Source organism: Aythya ferina, assembly GCF_964211825.1.
Source record: "Aythya ferina genome assembly, chromosome: 5".
NCBI classification, from domain to species: domain Eukaryota; kingdom Metazoa; phylum Chordata; class Aves; order Anseriformes; family Anatidae; genus Aythya; species Aythya ferina.
In genome coordinates, this window is record NC_140301.1 from 2,514,427 (window position 1) to 2,539,032 (window position 24,606).

At 34.4% G+C, this 24,606-nt stretch overlaps 1 protein-coding gene across 7 annotated transcripts in view; it reads left to right on the forward strand.

Moving 5' to 3' along the window:
- The window catches only part of SBF2 (SET binding factor 2), a 251,703-nt gene that overhangs the window by 109,393 nt on the left and 117,704 nt on the right, over positions 1 to 24,606 (forward strand). For all 7 annotated transcript variants that reach the window (XM_084521588.1, XM_084521591.1, XM_084521593.1 and 4 more), the window contains 3 exons: positions 7,350 to 7,463; positions 9,080 to 9,190; positions 11,011 to 11,116. In XM_084521588.1, the coding sequence (XP_084377714.1) occupies positions 7,350 to 7,463; positions 9,080 to 9,190; positions 11,011 to 11,116 (331 nt within the window). The remainder of the gene's footprint in view (positions 1 to 7,349; positions 7,464 to 9,079; positions 9,191 to 11,010; positions 11,117 to 24,606) is intronic.

The window sequence follows — 24,606 nt, forward strand, 5'->3', positions numbered from 1 at the left end:
ACAGTTTTTTTGGACTATGTTGGTAGGTCATTCTAATCTTTAAAAATTTACTTCAGTTCCTAATGCAGATTTTGGCTAGATTGTTTGTTATTTTTAAGTTAAATGTCAGTTGCTAAAAGCAGAGCTGACATCTTAAAATAATCTGATTGTGGTAGCAAAAGTGGGTTCGTGCAAGTTGAAGACTAGCCCTTAATGTTTGAGGGCTAAATCAGAGCAATGAGTATCTCTGAATAAAAAAAAATATGGTTAACATGAGTAAAATTGGCTGCTTTCATCTGTTTTCTCGGCTGCCATGTCTGTTGCCTTTAAATGAGCTGCTATTTTCAACTGAAGTAACACAAAATCAGTCACTTCTTTCTACTCAAAGTTTTAACGTAATTTCTTAGGCTGAAACTGAAGTTTATGTGAAAATATCCATTTATCTGTTCATTTTCCACAAGGAACGTTTTAAACAGGTCCAGTATCAGCCACACGTAACTGACAGCAGAGATCTGCTTCCAGTAGGTTTTAAGTATGTAAGTGGGTAGGAAGCAGAAAGAGCTGTTATGTTGTCCACTAACACATGAGGGAAAACTATAAGCCCTTGTCCAACATCAGGTAATCCACAAATCTTTTTAATCTAATGACATAAAGCTACAGGAAATGAAATTAATTCATTCTACTACAAAGAGCTATTTGCTCACTATATGGATGCTAAAATTACTTTTCTTCTCTATTCCCCATAAATGAGATCAAGCCTGAAATTAAGTCAGTTTAGGTTTTAGAATTGTATACACTTTTTCATTTGTAAAATTTTGTTCTCCAGAAGAAGGATGGGAATCAGAAACAGGTCAGTATTCACCTAATTGATTTTTTTTTTCCCCTATATTTAATAAACTCTAATTTAGGCTTAACCCTGCATTAGTATTTTGTGTGTTTGTGATTTGGATATTAATAGAGAATTAATATGTTCTTAAATTAATTAAATATGTTCTTAAAGCTATTACATAACATACACGGAACACTGAATATAACTTTTCTAGCATACTATTATATTGCTTTATAATCTCTGAGTAATATTGTGAACCTCTATCATAAAGTAAGATACATTCAAATATGTTACTCTAAATGTAAAATTTTCTTTAAAGAAAGAAAATAAACTATAATTTGGGGACAGAAAAAAAACATTTTGTAGAGAAAAAAAAAAAAAAAGTATTTTGTCTCTGAAGGTGGATAGGAGTAAATGTCAAGGGAGGAGCAGAGGACCATGACGTGTGGTGATTCCATGGGTGCTCCCTCTGCAGTCTGTGGAGCAGCTGAGCCACAAATGCCTGCTGCATATTTAGTAATCGCTATGAATTTCATGAATGTGTCCAATCCTCTCATGGTCCCTGTGCATTTCTGTTACTTGCACTGTTTTGTAGCATAAGAGTTTCATAAGTAACTGTTGTGTGAAGAGCTACCTCCACTTGTTTGAGCATATTTCAGTTGGCATGCTGATTTCCTGGTTGTTACTGTTTTTATTGGTGTCCCTTAAGACTAACTGTAAGCAACTCATTTACTTTGCGTTTGCTGTTGTGGTTTTTGGTCAGATGTTGAGGTTTCCGGTTTTCATGTGAGGCTATCGGGTTCAGGAGTCAGAAGTATATAAAGAGTAAAACTAAGCAGTAAGTAAAGAACTTGATCCAAAAGACTTTTTAACAGTTCTGCACTCGGTTTGATTGGTTCAGCTCTTGTCATGTTTCATGCAGTGTGAGTGCTGCTGCTTTGGCAAGCAAGCACACTAAGAAGCTCCAGTGAAACGTCTCTGATGTCGCTTTGATGCTAAACGTGGAAACTAAACAATTACACTATTCTTGGCCTTCACAAGATGTCATCTGAAACTCATAATTTTCAACTGTGAATATATATTTGTGATCTAAAGCAAGCAAAATGCGTAGGATAGAAAATGTAGTGGGATTATTTGATGTTCACCTTCGTTCTTGCTTCAGGTTTGCCAAGTAGTGCACACAGTATGCTGAAGGAACAGGAGGCAGTGTTGAACTGTTACATTGTGCATATGTTACATTGTGCCCAGTTGGTTTTACACTTTTCCATAGCTGTGGAGGTTTTATTAAAGCAAAAAGACGCTGTTATTGATAGTTTAATTTAAAGCAAAGTAATACCTTATTTAATAATGTGTATCAAGCCCACAAGTATTTGATTTTATTTACGTCTATTAAAATTGTATTAAACCGTTTTCTAGACTGTGGATTTGGGACATTGTGCCTGATCTGTTGGCAGGTAACTCCAGTTGTCAGTTACCTCCTGTATTAGAAATACTTGAATAATTAGACTGAATTTGTCTAGTTTGGGCTTAATGCCATATACATCCCTTGGCTGAACTGAAGAACAAATAGTTCTCAGAAAACAAGCGAGCAAACAAATAAATAGCAGAGTAATGATTAACAATGCTGATCACAGTTAATTTTTCTAAGCTATTAGCTATCAGGCGATTAATACTGATTGTTGTTGTTTTGTTTTGTTTTGTTTTTCTTTTTGCCATCTGAACTCGAATTGTTTTGGGGAAATATTTTTTTTTAAATGCTTGCACAAATACATTTTATTAATTTGGCTACTTTTATTGACAAAGTTCATGAACTATAAAGTGATTCTGTTAGTTCTGTATCTGGTTATTGTACATTCCAGTGTACCTCAAACACATCTGTTTGGGACACAAACATGTTAAATGTCCATTTCACATGATACGAGAAGAAAGGAAAACAGTTGGAATATTCGTGCTCTCTCTAGCTCCGTATTCTCACTTAAGTAAGAACCTAAAAACTCACTACTGTGTGTTGCCAGAAGTTGACATATGAATTTTTGAGTTTAGGTGTGGGTGTGTACATTCATTAAAACTCATGGAAATTTAAGAATGTATTGGTTTACTGTAAACGTACAGGCCACACAGTTTTTTGGTCAGTCTCTGAACAGTTTGCCATACAACAGTGGCAAACAAGTTGAGCAAAATGAAATTGCATCGTAGCTTCAAAAGAACGTTCACTGTTTTCTGAGAGTTCATTATGTTTTTATGTATTGTATTATTTATTGGTAAAAAGGAAAAGAAAAAGGAAACAAACAAACAAAGAAAACTAAACCATGGGTAAATGAATTAAGCAGCATGCTGTAGAACCAGATCGGATTTTTCTGTTTCGATTTAAATTGATACATCCTCAATTGTGTTCTACTTGCATACACAATAACATATACATGTACATGCCTATTTCATTGTATTTAAAAATGTTAAAGATATAAATCTCTGTAGTTTTAGAATTGGTCATCATCTTGATTTTTTTAATGTTTTTGATCTCATGGGAGATAAGTATTAACGTTCATTGTTGTGCTGTTGTCTATACCTTCCCAACAGTTTGCCATATGACAACTTAAAATTAGTCTGAAAAATGCCTAAAGTTAGCAGTTTGGCAGTGCCAATGTATCCGTTTATCCAAAGGATACAGTGGAGTCTAGAAGAAAAAAGGCAGCCTTTAAAACGAGAAAAAGACTGCTATATACCTTCCATGTGTCAGATGCCAAGACTGTCACAATAAAAATATGTGAACAAGGAACAAAGATTTATACAAAGATGGTTTCTGTTAGCTTGGATGAACATATTAAGAATCTCAGTATTATCTGGTGTGTTTTTCTGGACCAACTGCTTGATGGACTTGAGTCAGCCATAGTTTGCAGATTCCCTGTGTAACTTAATTTAGAAGCCAAGTCAAGATATGGAAGCAAAGAGGATTCTGGCATTGGCAGGCAGGGGACAAGATCCTGATGAGCTTCAATCAAACTCAATTAAACTTCAATCAAATAAACTTCAATCAAATTATAATTACAGGTGACCAAATATTGTGAAAACTTGTATGATTGTACATTATCATGCAGTTCCTTTCATTAATACAGTTATGTCAGTCTGTTACCTATTCCTTAGCCTGACAGTCTTTTTTTTTTTTAAGACCTTAAGTCATTAAACACAACACAAAACATGTATTTGTTTCTGTTCTAAAGTCACAGATGATTCTGAATTAGATTTTAAATATATATCACTTTTTGAACTAAATGGATCTTTAAACATCTGGAATACTGTTTTTCTACCCAGTGGTATTTTTCCCTCATCTTACCTGTTTTCAAAGTCTGTCTATATGTAAAGGTAGGAAGGGAGGGCAAAAAAGGAATCTGTTTGAAAATATAATTAAAATTAAGAAAATTCTGAATATGCTCTACCATAATATGAAAAACTACTTGCCAACAACATAGATGAAAGATGTTGGGAAGCCTCATAGCAGTATGCCAAATACAATTATCATCTTCTTCCAACCAGTACAAGTGCAAAAGGAAAACTGTGGTTATTAACTAGATTTGTTTTTAAAAAATAGTAACAGCATTATCCCATTTCTTATTGAAACCATTTAATTTTATCTTTTAATTTATGAATGCTTAGAAAGGTTTTCTTTAACATTCAGTTATTCTTAATTTATTTGCAAACTGAATGCTATATGTAAAAAATCTATTAAGAATAAAACTTCATATTGTTCATTCTGTTTAGAGAATATTTTTTCCTTAGATGAGAAAGGAAATTTAAAAAGGTGAAATGTGCATGTGTCTGAAGAGAAGTACAACTAGAAAGAATTGAGTTTGTGGTTTTACCACTTCGTATTTAGCATTGCTAGAGAATGCATATGCTGTTAATACTTAGCTTCAAAGTAGGTTAGAAGTCATGTGTTTGCCATGATTATCTGCTTAGTCTCCTGACTTCCACTAATGTGCCTGCCTGCCTGTCAGAACACTTAGCTCAGGAAGGAATATGGCTGTAGTCACGTTGGTACATTTGCCTGTAGATCTTGAAGTAAGAGAAATTGTTTTAATAGTGTAAATGATTTATCAGTTTAATACTGTGCTGCTATTGTGCACTTAAAATTTTAAGTTGTATTTAGTTATGAATTAACACAGGACTTGATATGAGGTTGAGTGGATTTGATGAAGATGACCTTTCTCTTCCCTGTCTATGGATCCTGAGTTTTCATTATCTTAGTACTGCTTTCATCTAGAGAAGCTTCCATGTTGAATGGAAATGTTGAACAAATTTTAATTCATTTTTCCCAATGTTGTCATTGTCCAAAATTTGTTGGCTAGCCAGAACCTGCTACTTTTATGCCTAGAATTTATAATTGTTCTTTAGAACAGTTGAAGGTTTTTTTTATGTTTAGTGGTATATGGTGGTTGCTGGAGGCTTGCTCTTTTTCAGGGGTGCCTGTGTCATTCAGGATAGGATACTAAGCCATATGTGAGCCTTTTGTTGGACTCCTAACGCATAAGCATCACTATACAATTCTTGGTATCTTGAGAGACTATAGACTAAGTGAATACCACCCAACTTCAGTGTCCTTAGGAACCCCAGGCAGTTTTACAGGAACCCCATAATCTTGTTTACTTTGTGTATTAAAAAGCACCTAAATATATTATACCGTTTGTCTCCCCTCTGATATAAATACAAAAAGTTACAGTCTTTCAGGTCTATATACCACTAAGGTATGTGTGTTTGCGCATGTTCGTGTGAATCTTACTTTTAAAATACAAGTATTTGTGTGCATTTGTATGTTTGACACAGAACTTGAGAGCTGTTCAGCAGCTTCCAAGAGGCACAATTCTGTTTTTTACTAGCTACATATTAGTCTGTGTGACACTGTGAAAAATCATTTTTTGTTTGTTTGTTTTTTATTCCCCCCAAATCAGTAGGTGTGCTAGTTTCCCTTCTATACTGAATCTTTGTTATGTGACTGTTGCTTTCTATTTCTGGAATCTTTCTGTCCAATGTCTTTACTTATTTTTCGTCCTGCTGTGTCATGTTGAGAATAAGGGATCTTTGCATGATTAAACAATTTGGTTATTTGCTTTGTTTTTATGCAATTTTATTAAAGAATGGGCAAGGAAAGAATTCTGTACCTAAGTGTCGCAACTTTGTGCAGTGTTTTTTACCAGTTGTTTATGACATTTAACTTCACATAACTGATACTCCATTTTGGAACACCAAACTCAAGTAAGTATAATAAAGGTTATTTGAAGTGTGGCTAATGATCAGAATGCTACCTGTAATTATCTGAAATTATAAATATGAAATAAACTGCTCATCACTTCAGGTATGCATGTCAGAGCCTGAATTTCTTCTGTTCAGAAGGAGCAAGGGTCAAGACAAAAGAGAGTTAGCAACAGGAGCTCTGTATTTTGGCTTATAGTAACTGAATGTTTTTCATAATTGAATCATTTATAAAGTCATTCAAAGTAGTTATATTTTTTTTCCAGTTTCTAATTGGATACATTCATTTGCTTAAAGATACCATACATTCTGAATTGAGGTAGTAAAATAAAGTTCATTCACAGCATTCCTGGCATTTCAGACAATTTTATCAGGTTTCTTTCTTTTAGTAGAAAAGCAAAGTTGGATTTATTTATTTATTTGTTTATTTTTAATAAACTAAAGTGCTGACCAGGAACATGATAGAAATAGAAGGCCGATATTTCATGTTGTCAGATGGAAAGGGAAGTCATTTTTCTCGTGTTCCCAATTAAGATAGGACAGTGATTTTTGCTTAAAAGAATGCTCGTTTGGAGGAACAAATAATACACTTGGAAATTTGGTGGGTGGTGTAGGAGTGGAGAGAATTACATGCAAAAATTGGAACGAGCATACTGTCTGTCATTTGAAACTCAGTTAATGAATTTGTCAAAGAATGTGAGGAATTTCAGAAATTAGAATAATTAGTGACATCTTTCGTTTTGGCTAGGAGTTAATAATAAAGTATTTGTGACTGAAAAATAAGTGCTGGCAAGGAGGTTATAGTAAGTTGCACAATACCATGAACAACTGCAAGTTTATCTGCATTGTGCCATTCTGTTTTTTTCTAACCGGAAACATAGTGGTTCTTAAGTTTGAGAAATTGAGAAATTTATTGAGAAATTTGAACTACTTTTCTTGTGAAGAAATTCCAAATTTGTTGGATCAGGCTGGAGATGACTATGTAGATCCAGATATACATATCTGTATTCTTTGTCTCAAAACTCTTTGTCTGTAAACTTTATTTACACCAGTGCATGGCTTTATAGATGAGTTTCAGCAGGTTTAACTACATCTAGAAGGTTTTAGAAAGTTCAGGTAACCATTGGAATGATCTCCTCTTAGTTGTCCTCTTAGTTGACTTCATTACTAGTTTCAAACAAGGCATACACTTCTTTTCTGGTTAAGTCTATTTGAAATCCTGAGAAATGTAGACTTACAAGAATGCTAAAATTTTACCTAGAGATGGCTTATTAATTGAAATGTTTCTGTTTTCAAGGGAACAAAAGAAACCGAAGGTGAAGAGGAGTCTGGTTTAATTCCGCCTGCTGAAGTATTTGCTCCTAAAAGTTTGGTGTTGGTGTCCAGACTAGATTATCCAGAAATTTTCAGGGTAAAGAATTTACCATTGCTATTTATAATCTCTGTCAGCAGACAAATCTGTTTTTAATGAATAGCAGTCACAGTACTCTGATTTAAAGCATCTCAGGACTGATTTGGGAATTTAACAGCAAAAGCAGAGCTTAGATTGAACTAGATAAAATTCAATGTTTATGATAGTAAATAGCCCCTACAGGTTAAAGCAGTGCTTTTTTTTTTTTTTTTTTAACACTCCAAGTACTCTTAAATCTATGTAGAAGACAAAATAGAGATTTTTCTGGGCTCAGATTACTATATATTGAAGTAAATTATTAAGACAAAAATTAACTTAAGTAAAAATAACACATTAATGATAATTGATTAAATATATAGTGATAAGTCAATAGTGGAATCCTAGTTTTCTTTCATTTATAAGGTAAACACGTCAGAGCTTCTTCCAGATAGAATTAAGATTCATAACGGAGATTTAGGATCTTGGATCGCTTTCAGCTGATGAGATACAGTTCATGGGAGAAATTAAGAGCTTAAATTTTTATTAAGCTAATATATATTAACAGAAAGAAATATACTTCAGTTTACAGATCAAGGGAGGAAAATCATTCAACAGTAAGTTGTCATTGAACATGAAGAATGATTGTACCAACTCAGACTAACAATCCACATAACTCAGTATTTTGTCTGCTAGTATCGCTTAGCAAATGCAGTGCCAAACGTGTAAAAAAAAATGGTAGGCTGTAGAAATAATTCCACAGAATACTTTCCTAGTCCTGTGTGAATTACAGTTTAATGACATCCTGAACCAGAGGTGTCAATTGTATGGGTTTTCATATAATTTGTCCAATTTCTTAACTCTTGATTTTACAACATCCCATGGCAAGGAGTTTCTCAGCTTAACTATGTGTTATATGAAAGGGTACTGTTGGAATTATGTCTAAGTAGAGAATTCCTAAGATATTTATGGAATTACCAAAATTATAGCAGTTAAAAGGCACCAAGAGGATGTTGTGGGACATAGTTATATCCTTTTATTCAAAGGCTTTTTGGAACGTAAAGTTAAATTATCTTACATTAAATTAAAATGATAAAGCTGTACCATGATTTCTCAATCAAAACTGAATCCATGCAAAGCAAATACTGAAATGTTAATATGCCGTTCATTCTAAAAATATGTTTGTATCAAAATAATAAAATAAAGAATGCAAGTTAAACAATGTACAGAATAGTTGATTCTTGATGCTAGCTCATTAGCGCATCAGTGTTTTACTCTGGAAACCAGTCAGGTTTAGGTCCAGAGAGCTCAAAGTGCAGACAAAACTATGATTTTATCATTCTTAAAAGTAATTAGTAGTAAAGCACTTTTTATATAATTGAACAAACTCAATTAAATAATGAATTTCCTTTACAAAAGAGGATATCTGCACCTGCCAACACATACATCACTTTTAAGTAGCCAAGTTAATTTTTTTAATGAGCAGTTGCTTTGATAGCAACTTTGTCTTAGATTGGAATGTACTTCACTACATTATCTATTAAGACACTTTTTAAAAAAATTATATACATATATCTTTAAGTAATCTGATGTGTGCCCTTCCTGCATAGCAGGCTAACACATTTTTTGTGTCTTTCTAGGCATGCCTGGGACTGATCTATACTGTGTATGTGGACAGCCTGAATGTGTCACTGGAGACTCTGATTGCAAATCTTTGTTCATGCCTTGTCCCTGCTTCTGGAGGGTCTCAGGTAAATGGAAAAAAAAGAAAAGAAAAAAAAAAAAAAAAGGTGTGGGGGGATATTTTTCCAGTTAATTTAATTTATGAAGAAAACAAAAAATAAATTCTTTAAATATTTTTGTTGAAAAAAGATCATAGTTCAGCTGAGTGCTTTCCCTGTGGCCTGTGAGTGCTTTCCCTGTGGCCTGTCTTCTAAAGACAGCAAAAATTCCATTCCAGGATAAGGTCAAAGGGTTAATTTTGTCACTGAGTTGGCTTTTTACAAGGCACAGTAACAAATCAAGCAGTTCATGTAAGTTTAGTTTTTAATAATAATGTGTGTTCAGGAGTATTTGTGCTTGCTATGGATTTTTATTTTTTTTTTCCTTTGCAATTTTTGACATGTCCTTTCCTTTAGTTCATTTACCTGTGACTTTTCCATGTTGCAGTTCAGGATTCCAATCGACTTTCCTTTGGGAAATGCTTAAAAAAAAAAAAAAAATAAAAAATTAGTTGGACATGTTTTTTTTTCACAATTAGTTAAATATTCCTGGTAACCCATACATTCAAAAATAAGAAAAAAGTTTGTCAGTAAATACACTTCTTTCTGCGAGCAAATAGTCAGGTTTGTTTGTTGATTTACTTTAAATAAATTATTCCTATATATTTTTAGGTTTCCGTTGGGTCTTATTTGCCTGGTCCTTACATTATGCTGTAGCATTACTAGGAAATTGTAGTCCTTATCATGAAACATACCTGGAAATCAAGAATGCAGCTGGCAATATTTGAGGATAGATTTCATACGCATTTTCTCACACTTTATACCCAACCTATGTATTCTTGAAATCCTACAAATCACAAATTCTTTTTTTTTTTTTTTTTTTTTTTTTTTTTTTTTTTAAACCCATAGCCCTGTTTACTTTGGTATTTCTCTTAGCTCGAAAAGAGGCAAAATCTCCTCTTAGCTTAATCAAGATCTACTTGAATGCTCTCCAGGAAACCATGTCTCTGTTGTTTTGCATCCCAAGTTTCAGTTTTGAAGGGAAGTAATTAGATTGTGTCTTGTCAGGAGCCCCCATTTTCAGTGGTATTTGAACCTCAAATTACACATTCTGGTGGTCCACTTGAATTTCTAGCTCTTCCTTCTATCCTGTTCTCCTATAGCCCCATCCATAAATGGGGCTTTCAACAGTGTCTTTTCCAACTGCTAGAAAAGGGAGGGAAAGTGCACGCTCCTCTGGCTATTCTGCCTTCTGCTTTCTTTCTTCAGATGAAATGGTATTTCACTTGTAACTTTAATTTCTTACTTTCAAAGTTTCATTTTAACCAGAAAATCAGTTTTTCTGTTTTCTTTCTTAAGCTTTGTGCTTACAGTGATAAATCTGAATTATGTATCTTAGAACAGGAACACTCTTTTGTTGTCTATCTCCAGAAGACCTTGAGGACCTCCAAGATTGTTCATATGTCCAATGCTGAAATGATCAACTGCAAAACTTTTAGGTTGGACATTAGGAGAAATTTCTTTACTGGAAGGGTTGCACAGCATTGAAATAGGCTACCAAGGAAAGTGGTTGTGTCAACGAACTTGCAGGTCTTCAAGAGACACATAGATTAAGACTGTCTAATTCAATGGACATGCAAGGATGGCACTATCAGGCTATACATACAAAGAGACATACAATTGTCCTCAAATGATGTTTCAGATCTACGTTGGTCAGTTCAGTTATTGGTACTGATTTTAAGATTCTGTATACGGAATTTTTGCAGGATGAATCACTTATCTGTATGACAACAGTGTATTTATTCTGTATAAAATAAATTTATACTCAATTAAAAAAATTCTTTCTACAGAAATTGTTTTCTTTGGGAGCTGGAGACCGACAACTGATACAGACTCCTCTACATGATAGTCTTCCTGTTACAGGCACCAGTGTGGCTCTTCTCTTTCAGCAACTGGGTATGTCTAGGCCTGACTTGAAAAAAAAATAAATTAAACTACAGAGTGAATTATTTTCTGTTCTCATTCAGCTCAAATCATGCGCCAAGAAAGCTACATGGTAAATATTAATTTTTTGGGGGGGAATGAAAGAATGACTAATAGTGCTTTTATCCCCCTAATCAGACATTATTATAAACTTTTTGTACTTCCTGCTTGTGGTAAAATATCTGCAATGTTATCTGCTGTCTGCAAATGTTCTGTGAGCAGGCTTTTCGGTTACAATGACATTCATGGAAAAAGATTCCCCACCCCTTGGTTATCGTACGAACTGGACAGAACCAAGCAGGTTAATAAACTATTGTAACTGGAAAAGCTCATATAAAAGATAGTATATAGTTATATTGGTAACTACATGGAATTCATGTTATTCTGTTATCATCTATTGTTCCATATCTTTTATGAAGAAGATGTAACACAATCCTCAGCGAATGCTTACTTGTTCATTACAGGAACAACTTCATGTAACTATGACCTGGGTACCTCAACACTAATCTCATGCCTCTCATTGAATTTTAACAATCTGTGTTAGTCTTCTTTTCCTGGGCTTCTGAAGTGACTTGGAAACACAAACTTGTGGGAGCAATGGGTTAAGGGCAAAATCAATGGTCTTTTCTTTGAATCTGTGAGCCTCATGGTTAGTCTTAAGTGGCCTCAGAATATATGTTGCTGACCATTCTTCTCATAAATGGAAAACAAGGACAGATGCTAACTGTTTTACCAGTTTACCAGCTAGAATAGTGCAGAAAAGCAAGAGAAGTCTGAGAACTTGAAAAAGCACCCTGTGGGGGGGAGAGAGAGAGAGAGTTCTCTTTCATATATTCTACAAAAAGAGAAACAATGTGCTTAAGGATACAATTTGCATTAAAACCTGGCGTGAAAGTTGGCTGGAAAGATAGCTGAAATAAGAATCGTTAAATAATTAAATAAATAGTTTGCAGAAAATGACATACTGAGGTAATATTCAAGCCATTAACATTCTCTTATTAAGGCAAAAGAATATCCTTTCTGCTATCTGGAGAGGATTTTTTTTTTTCAGGCTGATGATCGTTCTGTCTCAGAACATGATGAGGACTAGGAGTTAAAGCAGATAAATTGTATAGCAAATTTTGTTGCTAGACTCATGTTGAGGAAATTGCCTTCCTTCTGGGAAATAAAACAGTGAAAATCTTTTTCCAGTCTCATTCATAGAACTACTATTTTTAAAGACAAAGTCTAGTATATATTGTTTGAAAAAGGGCTGGTAAGCTCCTACTGCTTTCCCCAGTCAGTCATAATAGAGAGTTTAGTGTACAGTAAGCAATTGTAAACAGATCCTTTGTAATGGGAACCAAATTTAATGTAGATACTTAAAATACTCCAATGTAGGCAGATCATCTTTCTTCTTTAAGAGACTGCTTTCAAATCTTAAACCTTACTTAGGCATGAAAGAGACTGGGGGACTATGGCCCAAATTCTCAGCAAGTATGCATTTTTGTAAGCCACAGAAAATACATCTAAGTGATTGGATTTTGAAAACTAGCTGCACTCTGGTCACCACATGAAAGAGAAAAACAGAAGTGTTTATTTCTTGAAGCCATGTTCTTGAATGCTTCAAAAATATTGGAGAAATGATAGTTTTGTGTAATAACTCTTGCTGAGCATCCACGGAGAAATTATTCTTGTCAACACAGTAGTAACTTGTGTTTCCTACTCCAGCTAGTTTTAAGACCTAGTCGTTTGGCAGTAGAAAATCCAGGCAACAGAAAATTTCAGATCACAGAGCCATTAAAACTTATGTCACAGGAAGCGGTATCAGATCTAATAAGTACAATGTCACCTACTACTGGTAATGTTTAATTGTATCTTTCCTAAAAGAATATTATCCCAAATGGAATATTATTTTTTTTGATAGTGTTTTAAATTAAAAAATGCAGCTAATGTATTATAGATGCTAATTATCCTGACCACAGTCAGGTTTTACTTGGGTTATTATGTCATTGATATTACCCAGAACATACTACAGGCCATGGTTCAAATGTGGAAAGGCCCAACAACATTGTCTCTTTTGTGAAAATGTAAAGTATGGCATGAGGCAACATAAGTATTGTATGGTATGTCATGTGGTATGGTGTGCTTATTCTGTAAGTATGGTATGAGGTACCTAAGTTAAGGCAGTATATTTTGGGCAATTCTACTGAAGGTTACTGTAAATTCACAGTTCTGAAAATGTCAAAGAAAGCAAGACTTTTAGCCAGTGCTTAGATTAGCTAACATCTGACACTTGTCTATTGTGTGGCAAACTTGGGTTGTGTTTTATGTCGCAGGATTGGTCTGAGACAAACAACAAAGGCAATCTGAAAAGTCATTGTATCCATCAGATTTATAGAGAGAACCTGTGTGGAGGGAGAGTGGGAATGTAAATATGGAAGAGGAAACCAAGAGGACCATCTCTTCCTCTTGAATTCTTAGTAAGCTTGTGTGCAGAGTGAGCTTTATAAATTCCACTCATGTATAAAACTGAATAACAACACTTTCATATGAGAATTGAAAATCACTTTCAGACACATGGGATGTAAGTCAATTTTATTAAGGACGTTTTATTAATGAATAAATGTCTACACGGATGTGTCTACACCTCTGACTTACTCTTTGTCTACCATCTCTTCTTTTCCCATTGTCCATTAGCATACTTGCTGTAAACAGTCTGATTTCTATATTTTTACTGCTTTCTTTTCTTATCCTAAGTTGCACTAAATTTTGGAGGTCCAGTCTTTCTTGCTTTATGGTGGCTTGTAAAGGAGTATAAGAGTCAGTAAGCATATATGTACCTGGTACCCTTTCCAAGTATGCTGCACATACTGGATATGAAAGAAGGATATAAAAATCAGCAGGAGATGGAGAGAGAGGGAGAAATTGCAAGAAAGCTTGCTCATTACTCACAGTACTGGGTAGAGACACTTCATTTGGCCTGAAGAAGAGGGAGATAGAGGAAACTATGTGATTATAAAACCTGGCACATCATCACACAGAGAATCTACAGGCTTACATCCTGTTTCTCTGAGGAGATGAATCAAGTTCCTAGGAGGAAGAAAAAAAATATTATTCCCAAATTATCCCGGTACCCCATCTTTTCTGTTGTGGCATCATTTTTTGATTTACAACACTTTCAGATCTTTTAGGAGAAACCTCTCTGATGGTCTTGTGGAGGACAGAATCTTTTAGAATTCTGTAGAGTGGGAACATTAGTTCCCAGCTGATGTCAGAGTTTTTTGAGTCTGAGTATCTGAGAATATAGCACAATAGAAGATTCACCTTGTATCTTCTAAGGACAGAAATTAAAAAATGTTTCCACTTACTTAGTGTATGTCACTTTACTGAATAGCCCTAGTTCCTTTCACATGTAGATGGTGTATCTCTTTGAAAGGATTGTTATGTTTCTCTAGAGACTAAGGTTTGTTAATGTGAAATTTCTGGTTGGATTTACTGGAAAAGAGTTATATCTGTATGCAAAGGTTGTGGAATAAAACAAACAAAGAAACAAGCTACATGTAAATGCATGTTTGTCTCTACTGACCTGGGCAAAAGCATTTGACTTCTGTTGTCCATCAGGGTGTTGGACAGTAGTTTAGTGACAGCTGTGATTCCATCAAGTGCCTGTGTTCAGGACACAAATATTGACTAGGCTGTTTGTCAAGTAACGATATGTTCAGTTATTTCTCTTCTGGTACAAGTCATTTAATCCTATTTAAATTATTAATAGAAAAATGAGGAGTAGTTAGAAAAACATTTGTGAACTGATTAAATCACCTTTTTAAAAATAGCTCTTTCTTTGAGAAAGATGGGCAGCAAGACAAAATTTACCACTATGAATAGATACAAAAGTAATTTCAACATTTATTTTGAGAAATATTGTGCAATAGTAGTCTCATCATGCTTTTTCTGCTTGGCAGGGTAGTGTGTCAGAGGATGATCCTCCCTATATTACTAAGCTTGCAGCATATCTGGAAATTTTATTTTTACTTAGCATTAAGCTACAAGTGGGAAAAACATCCCCAACTGTTTTAAGCTTCATAATAAGGAATGTCACTCTTTGACATTTTAAATCATATGTTCTTTTTTATTGGAAAAATTAATAATAATAATATATGGGAATAATGTGACAAAAGCCAGGCCTGTAGCTGGATCATTACACCTAAAAATTATTTCATCAACACGGATTAGCTGGAAAAACAATGATCGTAATACTGCATTTCAAAATGGTTCATGTCTTTAAAATACTTGACTATTTCTCATTGTCTATTAATGAGATGGTAGATGTCTATGTTGTCCACTAGCGTGGCACTGGTGCCACAATGCCAGCCAGCAGGGGAGAGGGCTCCAAAATGTATTGGGTGGCAGGGACCGACATTTCCTGTAGTGTTTGCTGTTTAGCAGAACCACAGATCACATGGAGTAAGATGCACACTTACGTTTTATGCAGTCCAGCCTTGTATTACTGATGGATTTGTAGTGAGATGAAAAATGCAGTAGTTCATGTTAAGCAAAGTACAAACTTCACAAAAGATAGCTAGCATAAGTAAATACTACTGTTAAAGAAACCCCATACTATATATTTAAGTGCCTGTATTTAATAAGCTGTTTTTAAGAAGCTTTTCCAATATGAAAAATATTACAATTCAATATTACTTTTTGTTCTATAACAATGAAGTGGTATTTTTAATTGTTAAATGAAAATGTCCTTTGAGGTATATGAGAAGAGAGTAACTAACATTTTTTCTACTGAGAGTAGAACTTTAGAAGATGCCTCCTGGAAAAAGGAAAAATGAAAACGGATAAAGGTTTCCCAGAGATTAGAAAAATGTAAATTCCAAAAAGCAAAGGTCTAATAAATAAACAAATAGTTATACAGGTAAAAGAAGCTTATTTTTGCTTATAGAAAAAACTGAAACAGATTGTACTCAAAACAGATTACTTGTCTTTCTATTTTTACTGATATGAATGCAGAAATAGTTTTTTTCATTATTGCATAGCAAATTTTATAGCACTTAAAATGATAAGATATTTAAATTTCAAAAATTTAGTGGTAATACTTGTACTAAAAAGGAGAGAAAAAAAGCAATTCTAGAGGAATTTCATTCCATATATTTTTTCTTGTAATATCATGCTTAAACTTTTGCTAATATAGTTGTGTTTTTTTTAATAAGTACATGGTATATTTAAATCTGAAATATGTAGATATCAGTATTATATATATGTGTGTGTATATATATGTTTATATATTATATCTATATATATTTGTATAATATCGATTCAGTAAGACTCTTCTGAAACTATTTAAGTTCTTAACTCCACTGAGTATCACTCTGGTTGATAACAATGATAGCTCTGCATGCCTTCATACCTGCATTCTTTTCTGTTATCCTGGCATGGTTACAGGCTCAATTTTTTTTTCAACATACTGTTTTTAAATCTAGTTATATTTTTGACATCGTATAGAAATAAAACCTAATAGGTGATAAGTCTTTTTTACTTTTTCAGTTACTTCCTCATTCCTTCGTTCATTAATTTACTCAACATCACCACCACATTAGGTCTTTTGATTGCCAGATAACCAGCTGCTAGTGCAAAATGAAAACAAACGTGAAACTAAATCTAAGTTAAGTCACTAGTCGATGATTATGATGTAAGAAAAACAACACTTACATTCATTTGTATAGTAAGAAAATTTGCCTTTTCACAAGTCTTACTGAATTTAATGATTTTTTAATATCAACTACGATAAAAGAAAGCAGTGGTTGATTATTTTAACTTCTGACAGTTGCCATCAGGAAAATAGTTAACTACAGGGATGTATTTTCATCCAGTATAGTTTAGTTTAATTAAAATGGAAATACAAACCGAGCTTTTCATGCTGTACTGTGAAAATACTTCATAAAAAAGAAAATGTTTGCCGTACTTATCAAACATTAAGGCACTGGTGTGTTAAAGGATTGCAGTTCTTTCCTCAGTGGTATGTATCAGGGCATGTAAGCTCTCTAATTTCATATGTTTCTGTTGAGGAAGAACATAGCAGAATGAGCAAACATTTTTCTTTCTGCTGCTTCTTACTCTCTGTGGTGGATGTATTGTTACCCAATTCTAAAATCTTTCAAATTGTTTAGCAGTACATACTTCTTTATATCTAGCTATTGTGAAGCCCCATGCTGTAACACAAAACCTTCTCGTCTGTCTGATATCCTCTTCTTGAGGACCCAGGCTGATTAGTGTTTGCTTTTTTTTTTTTGCCTCCCCACGCAGACAATTTTGCAACATAGCTCCTGATACCTGCAGGTTTCTTTCAAATAGATCAGTGTGCATCCCACACATCATACTTTTCACTGTTGTTTTGGCAAGGGGAGTTGCACATGCTATGAAGTTTCCTTCATTCTGCTAGAACGTAAGGAGCAGACGTGTCATGCACCAGAATACAGTCTAGTTAACTATCCTAAACTGGTGTGTGCATAGATTTATAGCACATGTGATGAATACACTTAAGACTAACAAGAACATTCATCCCTTGTTTACTGCTGAAGAATTGCTAGCTATTTAGTTGTCATTTGTGCTGAGATATCGGTATCGCAGGAGGTTGGAAAATCTCAGAGGATTTCACAAAGTTTGTGTTGTTTTTTTATTTCTAAACATTTTGCAGAAAATCCAGATACTTAAGAAACTAAAGAGACTTATTCACTTTTCCTTGTTATAGTGTTCTGCAGTTTTCTTTTTCTTAACAAGACTACCTGTGGTTTTATGCTTCATGGGTATCAACCAGCAGTGTCTGAAGATGGCTTTAAGAGAACATCCTGATCAGCCACCTCTGGTCTTGCTGTCTTTGCATTTCTTTGATTCCATTACTGTAAGGCTGCAGTAGTTTTGTCCCTTGAGAAAGACTTTGTAGTCCTTAGACAGGAAACAGATATGTTTGCAGTTTCTTATGTATCCTTGACCATTTTTCCTGTGTACAGTTCAGGAATGACAATACTCTTCTCATTCTTAGATATTTTCTTTCTAAGGATCTTCATGGTATTATTGCTTGCTCTCTGCTTTGTTTTGTCAAAAGACATTTTTTGTTTTAAATGAATACAGTCAAATTATGGGTATCCATTTGCTCCCAATGGAGTAAATGGATACTTCTCCTCTATTTAGGGGATTCAGACAACATTTTAGTTCATTAGTGTGTGTCTGTTATCCTAGTCCACTCAAAATTCTTTTACAAAATTCTTTCAGTGTGTTTTGGTTCGTTGAGTCTGGGCCTGTGAGAGTAATAAAGAAATTCTGTACACTGATGTTAGGTTCGTACAGGGTTACTGTGTACCTCTACTTGCATCTTTCTCGGGGCTAGGTATGTATGGGATAAATGTCAAAACCAAATAGCTTTCTGTTTTAGGTATCTTACTAGATAAGTAAGCAAGCAGAAGATGAGACGTGAAAATGAATTAAATCATATTTCAGCAAAACAGAATATTACTCAAATGATAATGTATGCATATATGAACAGTCAGTGAAAGAAAAAAAAAAGTTCTAATTTACTAGTTAACAGCTTCATATTAGAGAAATATTCTTTGCTACCTTCCCTGTAGGTGAAAGAAACCTTAAATAATACCTTCCCCTTAACAGCTCTAAGTTTAATTTTCTATGCAAACCTGCTTTGACTGACATTCTGTTGGCATTTATTCTTTACAGGAATTGGTTTTGGTATGTGTTCGGTAAAATAAAAATAATGAAATAGAAACCCAGCACCTATTAAATCTGTCTATATGAGACAGACAATCAGGCATACAATCAGTTGCAAACCTTCATTGGTAATATGGGTTACATTTGTACAATTCAAAATGATTTGTCATATAAATTTGGCATTTACCTCTCTGCAAAGTGAATACTTTCAATATATGCTTCAAGCATTATTTTACCTTCCTGGTTATTTTACCTGTTTTACCTTCCATTGTCTGTTCTGCTTTATTGAGAAAACTACTCAACACTGCCATAAATCTTGAGCTTATCTTAAGTCTTGTTTTGGTTATGTATAGCTTTAAAACTATGCATATGAAATGGTTTTGCACTTTTGTCTTTCAGAGATGAAGACCTTGTTCTCTAAATATTTTGTCATTAATTGTCTTTAGCTGCATCGTCACTTCTGGAAAAAAAATATATATATGCAGCTCATGCTTGCTCAGTGTATAGTCAGATTTGTGTTTGAAGGCTCAAGAAATCCAAGGGGCATTTGTTCCTCTTTTAAGCAGGTCTGCAGAGGGACTTAATGAAATTGATAATAACAAAGTGTTATCAACATGCAAATGACAGACATAGCTATGTGTCTTCCCAGGTTTGAGCCCTGTTTTCTCATGCTTGCATAATATTTGAGTTTGGATGGCAACCATTTGCTTATATCCGTGTAGACAGAACACAATTTTTTTAGACTTGGAGGGAGCAATAGTGGTAGGAATATTTATGTGTCAGCTGAAAAGGCCTTTTTGTTATACCCATTTTCAGTCTCTTCGATACAGTGTTGAATGATCAGTTGGCCTTTTTGGTATTTATACCATAATCTTTCTGTATGTTCCTCCTGTGCCTTCCCGTTTCCCACCCTCTGTGAAGATTGTTTTGCAGAGAAGTCTTTGTCTTGCTCTGCTTTTTATAAAGAACATGCAACATTTGTGGTTTGGATACTAAATTACCTTCGCTTCCATTCCAAAATCCAAACTTTCTTTCTAAAAATGTGTTTTGATTTTGGTACTGTGTGTCACACCCACTGTTTGCTTCTGTGTGCTTAGAAATGAGTAAGAAAACTTTTTGTGAAGTGTTCCATTCTTTGAGGGAGTTTTAGCTGAAGGCTCTGTGCTTTTGAAACTGCTTCTCTTCCTCCTTAGTCTGACAAAGTCCAAATAAATTAATCTCTTGGGGCACTTGTCTGACACACATTTTCCGTGTTACCCAGCCAGACAGTAGGATAAATTAACCCTCACAAAACCCTGTGCTGGTACAGCTAGGTTGCTCCCCATTTGCGAGCAAGTCTGGCTGTCATTTAATCATGCAGTATGGAGTGCAGTCCTACTCTAAGAGAACAGCATAATTTGCTAAATGTAAATTGGTGCTGAACTGAATGACATAACACTTCTTTAAAAACTGTTTGTAGTTGATTGTAGATAAGGTCTAATTTTTTGATTGGGTGAACAAATGCATTTTGGCAAGGATTACCTATATGAGTATTGAGTACAATTGCTGCCACTTACTTATTAGCTAAGCATGTAATTCATTCATTAGCAGTGCTTTGCAGTTACTTCTAAAAATAAAAATGAAAAGAGTTTTGTAGTTTTTCTTTATTTTGTTTGCCAGTTACCTTTAGAGAGTGACGCTGCCTGGCACAGAACTTGTGCTATGCAATCTCTGCTGTCCTTTCAGAGAGGCTTTGCAGTCTTTGTAGACCCATTTCCTGGATTAGTCTGGCTAAATTATGGATTATTTTGTCTGTTAAGCTTTTTCTTGTGTACAGTAATTCAAGAGTGGCATATTGGCATAATAATGTATTCAACTAGTTGAGTTGAATATAAAATCCAAATCTTGTGTTTATAACTCTTTAAAAAAGTCTGAAGATGTTAGTGACAATATTTCGATTTCATGCAATACAGAAGACGGTTAATCGTTTGTCAAGTACACTTTTTTAATTGTACTTAAATAAATACTTAAATTCTACAACAACAGGAAGCAGCAGAATGATACATTTGTTGATGTAGGATGTCAGATAATTTAGAACAAATTACAGATTCTTTAAATACTTGAAAAGAGTGAAGGTCAGGAAGCCTCTATTCAAAAATTTCCAGCATATGTATAATATTTTACAGGATGCATGTCTGTCCGTAACTGCAAAAGAGTAATCTGTAAAAACCAACTTGTTTGTTGTTTTTCATGTTGTCTATTTATGCCCTGACAAATTAGCATCGGATGTAGTGTGGAGTCTAAAGACCAGTGTGCAGTTCAAGGTTACAAACAGGCAAGATTCTGTCTTATAGCATGAGGAAACTGGACTCAGGCTGTTATTCTGGACTGTTTGTTTTCAGTAAATAACATTCTTGGCTTGAAATAATACCTTGTTGGCTTGGCCAGATAATTTAATCAATTATTTAAATGGTTTAAAACAGGAGAGTAATGAAAAATCTTTCTATGTGTAATTTGATTCTGTCAGATGTAAATTTCTTTCACAATCATATCACTTTTATTCTTGCAAAAAAGTATGTCTGAAAAAGAAAGTATGTGTGGAGAAATAATTTTGCATCAAGTTAATTAGTGAAAATAAGAAAATACCAGCTTAGATGTCTATCCTGAACACTTATTTATATTCTTCTATGTTATATACAGAGTATTTAAAAAAAAAAAAAAAAAAAAAAAAAAAAAAAGCTGCTGGTATAAGAGCACCTCTCTGGACTCTCTGGGCTGTTCAAGTTGGTCAGTATAAGTGGTTAACCTGGATTTCACTATCCCAAGCGTGACTCCAAACAGAGTAGCCAGCTGTCAAGAAGTTGGTTGGGATTGGTGCTGAGTTTCTCAAGAGAAGAGTGCTTCTACTATGCAAACACAAAACAGAAAAGGTTTTAGAATATCTCCTTTGGTATAAGTTTCATCTTCTTTAGGCTATGATGCTTTCACTCAGGAAAGGAAAGGGGAAAAGCCAACAACGTTCTCCCTTAAATCTAGCTTTTGCGAACTATAACTGAAGAAATAACCATGGCTATTCCTTGTTGTTTATTTGCATTGTATTGTTATTTCCTACAAGACATTTCTTGATTTATATATGGACAGTACAAATCAAATACTCTCACTACGAATATTCATTTGTATTGGAGGTAGCTTTCTAAAATGAAAATAATTTTGTTTTCAAATGTAAGCACACGAGATTCCTAGGACTCTAAAAGTCAAGTTTCCGGTCTCTTTTGTCTGCTTCCGCTGAAATGCGGTCAGTTTTAGAGAGGTGACTTTCTGCTTTTCATGCTTTCGGGATGCCATAAACGGCTGAGAGAATTTAGAAATAACTTTGAGATGGAGACTGAAACCATTGAAATCCCAGGCTCAGGCTGAACCTGAGGATGCCTTCAAGTCCTGCCAGTTTCATTAGGTAACGGGTGCGCGTTGCTCCCATGCTTCTTGCCTGCATCCGGCCTTTGTCAAGCCTCACAGAGAGGGTGCGCCAGTGTCTGTGCCCTGCGTGCTGCCCTTCTGTCCTCCCCCGCTGGGTCATCGGGGAGGGAGTTCAGCCAATGACTGGTTGTGTGGCAGCAATATTTATACACGTTTCACACATGCTTTTAGCCACTTATTTCAAGGACTACAGACATTCCACGAGGTCCACCAAAATGGAGTGAAAATGCCTCCTATCCCTTCCCGTGTGTTGGGCAGTGAGCACTCCTTCCTGCTGCCAGCCTGTCTCCTTGCTTTGGTGACAGCTTTCATTTGTCCCTTTTCAAACTCACAGTTGGATCTTCCCCAGTGTCCTGTCTTTTTCCTGTTACTCCTTACAGAACCTGCTGGTATGTGATAGAGATGCTTTCAATTTTGGTTATCATCATAAGTTCTGTAGATAAAATGGTGCGTCTGTCTAACTCAGCAAAGCTGGGGCTACAACTGCTGCATTTGCATCACAGCAAACATTTCAAATTTGTCTTCCGTGGCCAGTGAGAAAGCACTTAACAGTTGAGAGGGCAGCTGATGGAATGTAATAAAAACTATATTTGCAGTAAATACTCTTATGCATGGCATCAAGTTCATACAGGGGAGGCAACAGCTAAAAATAGTCATCTTAAATGTCAGATCATACTGGCGTTGATTAAGCTACAATGTGAAATGCCTTTGTGAAGTGCAGACTACATCTTTATCTACAGCTGCTAATATACAGCAAAGCCAGACTAATTTCCCTAGTGAAGTTATGAAAGCCTCATATACAGTCCTCACTGCTTAATAATATATATATATTAAAAAAAAAAAAAAAAAAAAAAGAATGTTGCTTGCTTGCTTTTTTTTCTTCCTTTTTTACTCTAGTAAGTGTTGTTTTTTGAGTATTGTCACTTTGTCCTTCAAGAAAACCAGGGGAGGAAGGAAGGGCTGTAGTTGAATTCAGATGACAAACCTGTTGTTGCTGTATCTTTTTTGTTTGTTTATTTTATGGAAACTAAGACCTTATTTTTCAGGTTATCAAGATCATACTCTATTAAGTAGAAAAGTTGAGTAACTGAAGATAAATGCTGAGTTTTGATCTGTCTTAATATAGTATATATGAACTTGGTTCTTAAAATAAACCATCTCAAAAAATCAGAAATAAAAAAAAGTATATGTACTAGATGTCCAGAATTTTCTGTAAATTGAAGACACTTGCCAAAACCCATTTCTTACAGTGATAAAAATAAAAATCTAACAGATATGCAGGTTTATGTTATAGAAGAGCATGAAGATTATCTGTATTAGATATACAATAGCATGTCATTTTATTAGTCTCTAGGAGACCTGTGATCTCATGCTATACTGCGAATGTGTTCTCAGTTTTGCTTTTAATAGGACAAGAAATAAATATAACCATAACACTTCAAATTTAATTGTAATATTTTGTTCTGGCACTAGAAATAAGACTATATGTGTACCTTTTTAAAAAGACCAATTTTCAGATGCCAAGAAGTTCTTGCAGGTGTCCTTGTACATAAATAATCCTGACTTCCACTTCATTTACGCATTTTGTTAGTAAAATATTTATATATATATACAATTTTAAGTGTTCAATTGTTACGTACTATTTAGAATCATGTATTGTTTTGATATTTGATGCGGAATCCTACATTTAGAAGAGATCTCAAGTGAATGATGTTGATCCTGGATAAATGTTATGACTTTTAAAAGTATTAGAATTAAGATATTTCTTCTAGACTCTTGAATCATTACAATCCACAATGAGAGAGTGTCACATTGCAAGAAAAAAGGTTGATTCTCCTGTTGAATGCTTTCATTAAATGAATGTTTTTATTTTTTTTGTAAAATACACAGTTGTGTAGTCAATAATATGCAGAAAATGTTTTATAACTGTCATGTTCAGTGTTTTTATAACTCCCAGCCTAGATTGCAATTTTAAGATGCACAGAGTGGAAAACCACCTCTTGCAATAATCTTTTAGTTATGGATATTTGAACTGTAAGAGGCTTTTTGAGATAATTACCAAAGTTGTACCAAAAGCTTATATTCACCAAAAGTGAGTATTTGTGTTGTACAGGCAACAGTTTCTAACTTGGAGTACAAATCTATACATGCTTGCATACAAGAAAGGACCCTGTTTCAAGTTAACTTCTAACCATTTGCTGGGAAGTGGTGTTTGATTCACATAAGCAGACTTGATTTTCCTTGAACCCTGTCATTACATCATGTATTGCAAAGGAGTGTGATTTATACTAGCACAGCATTAT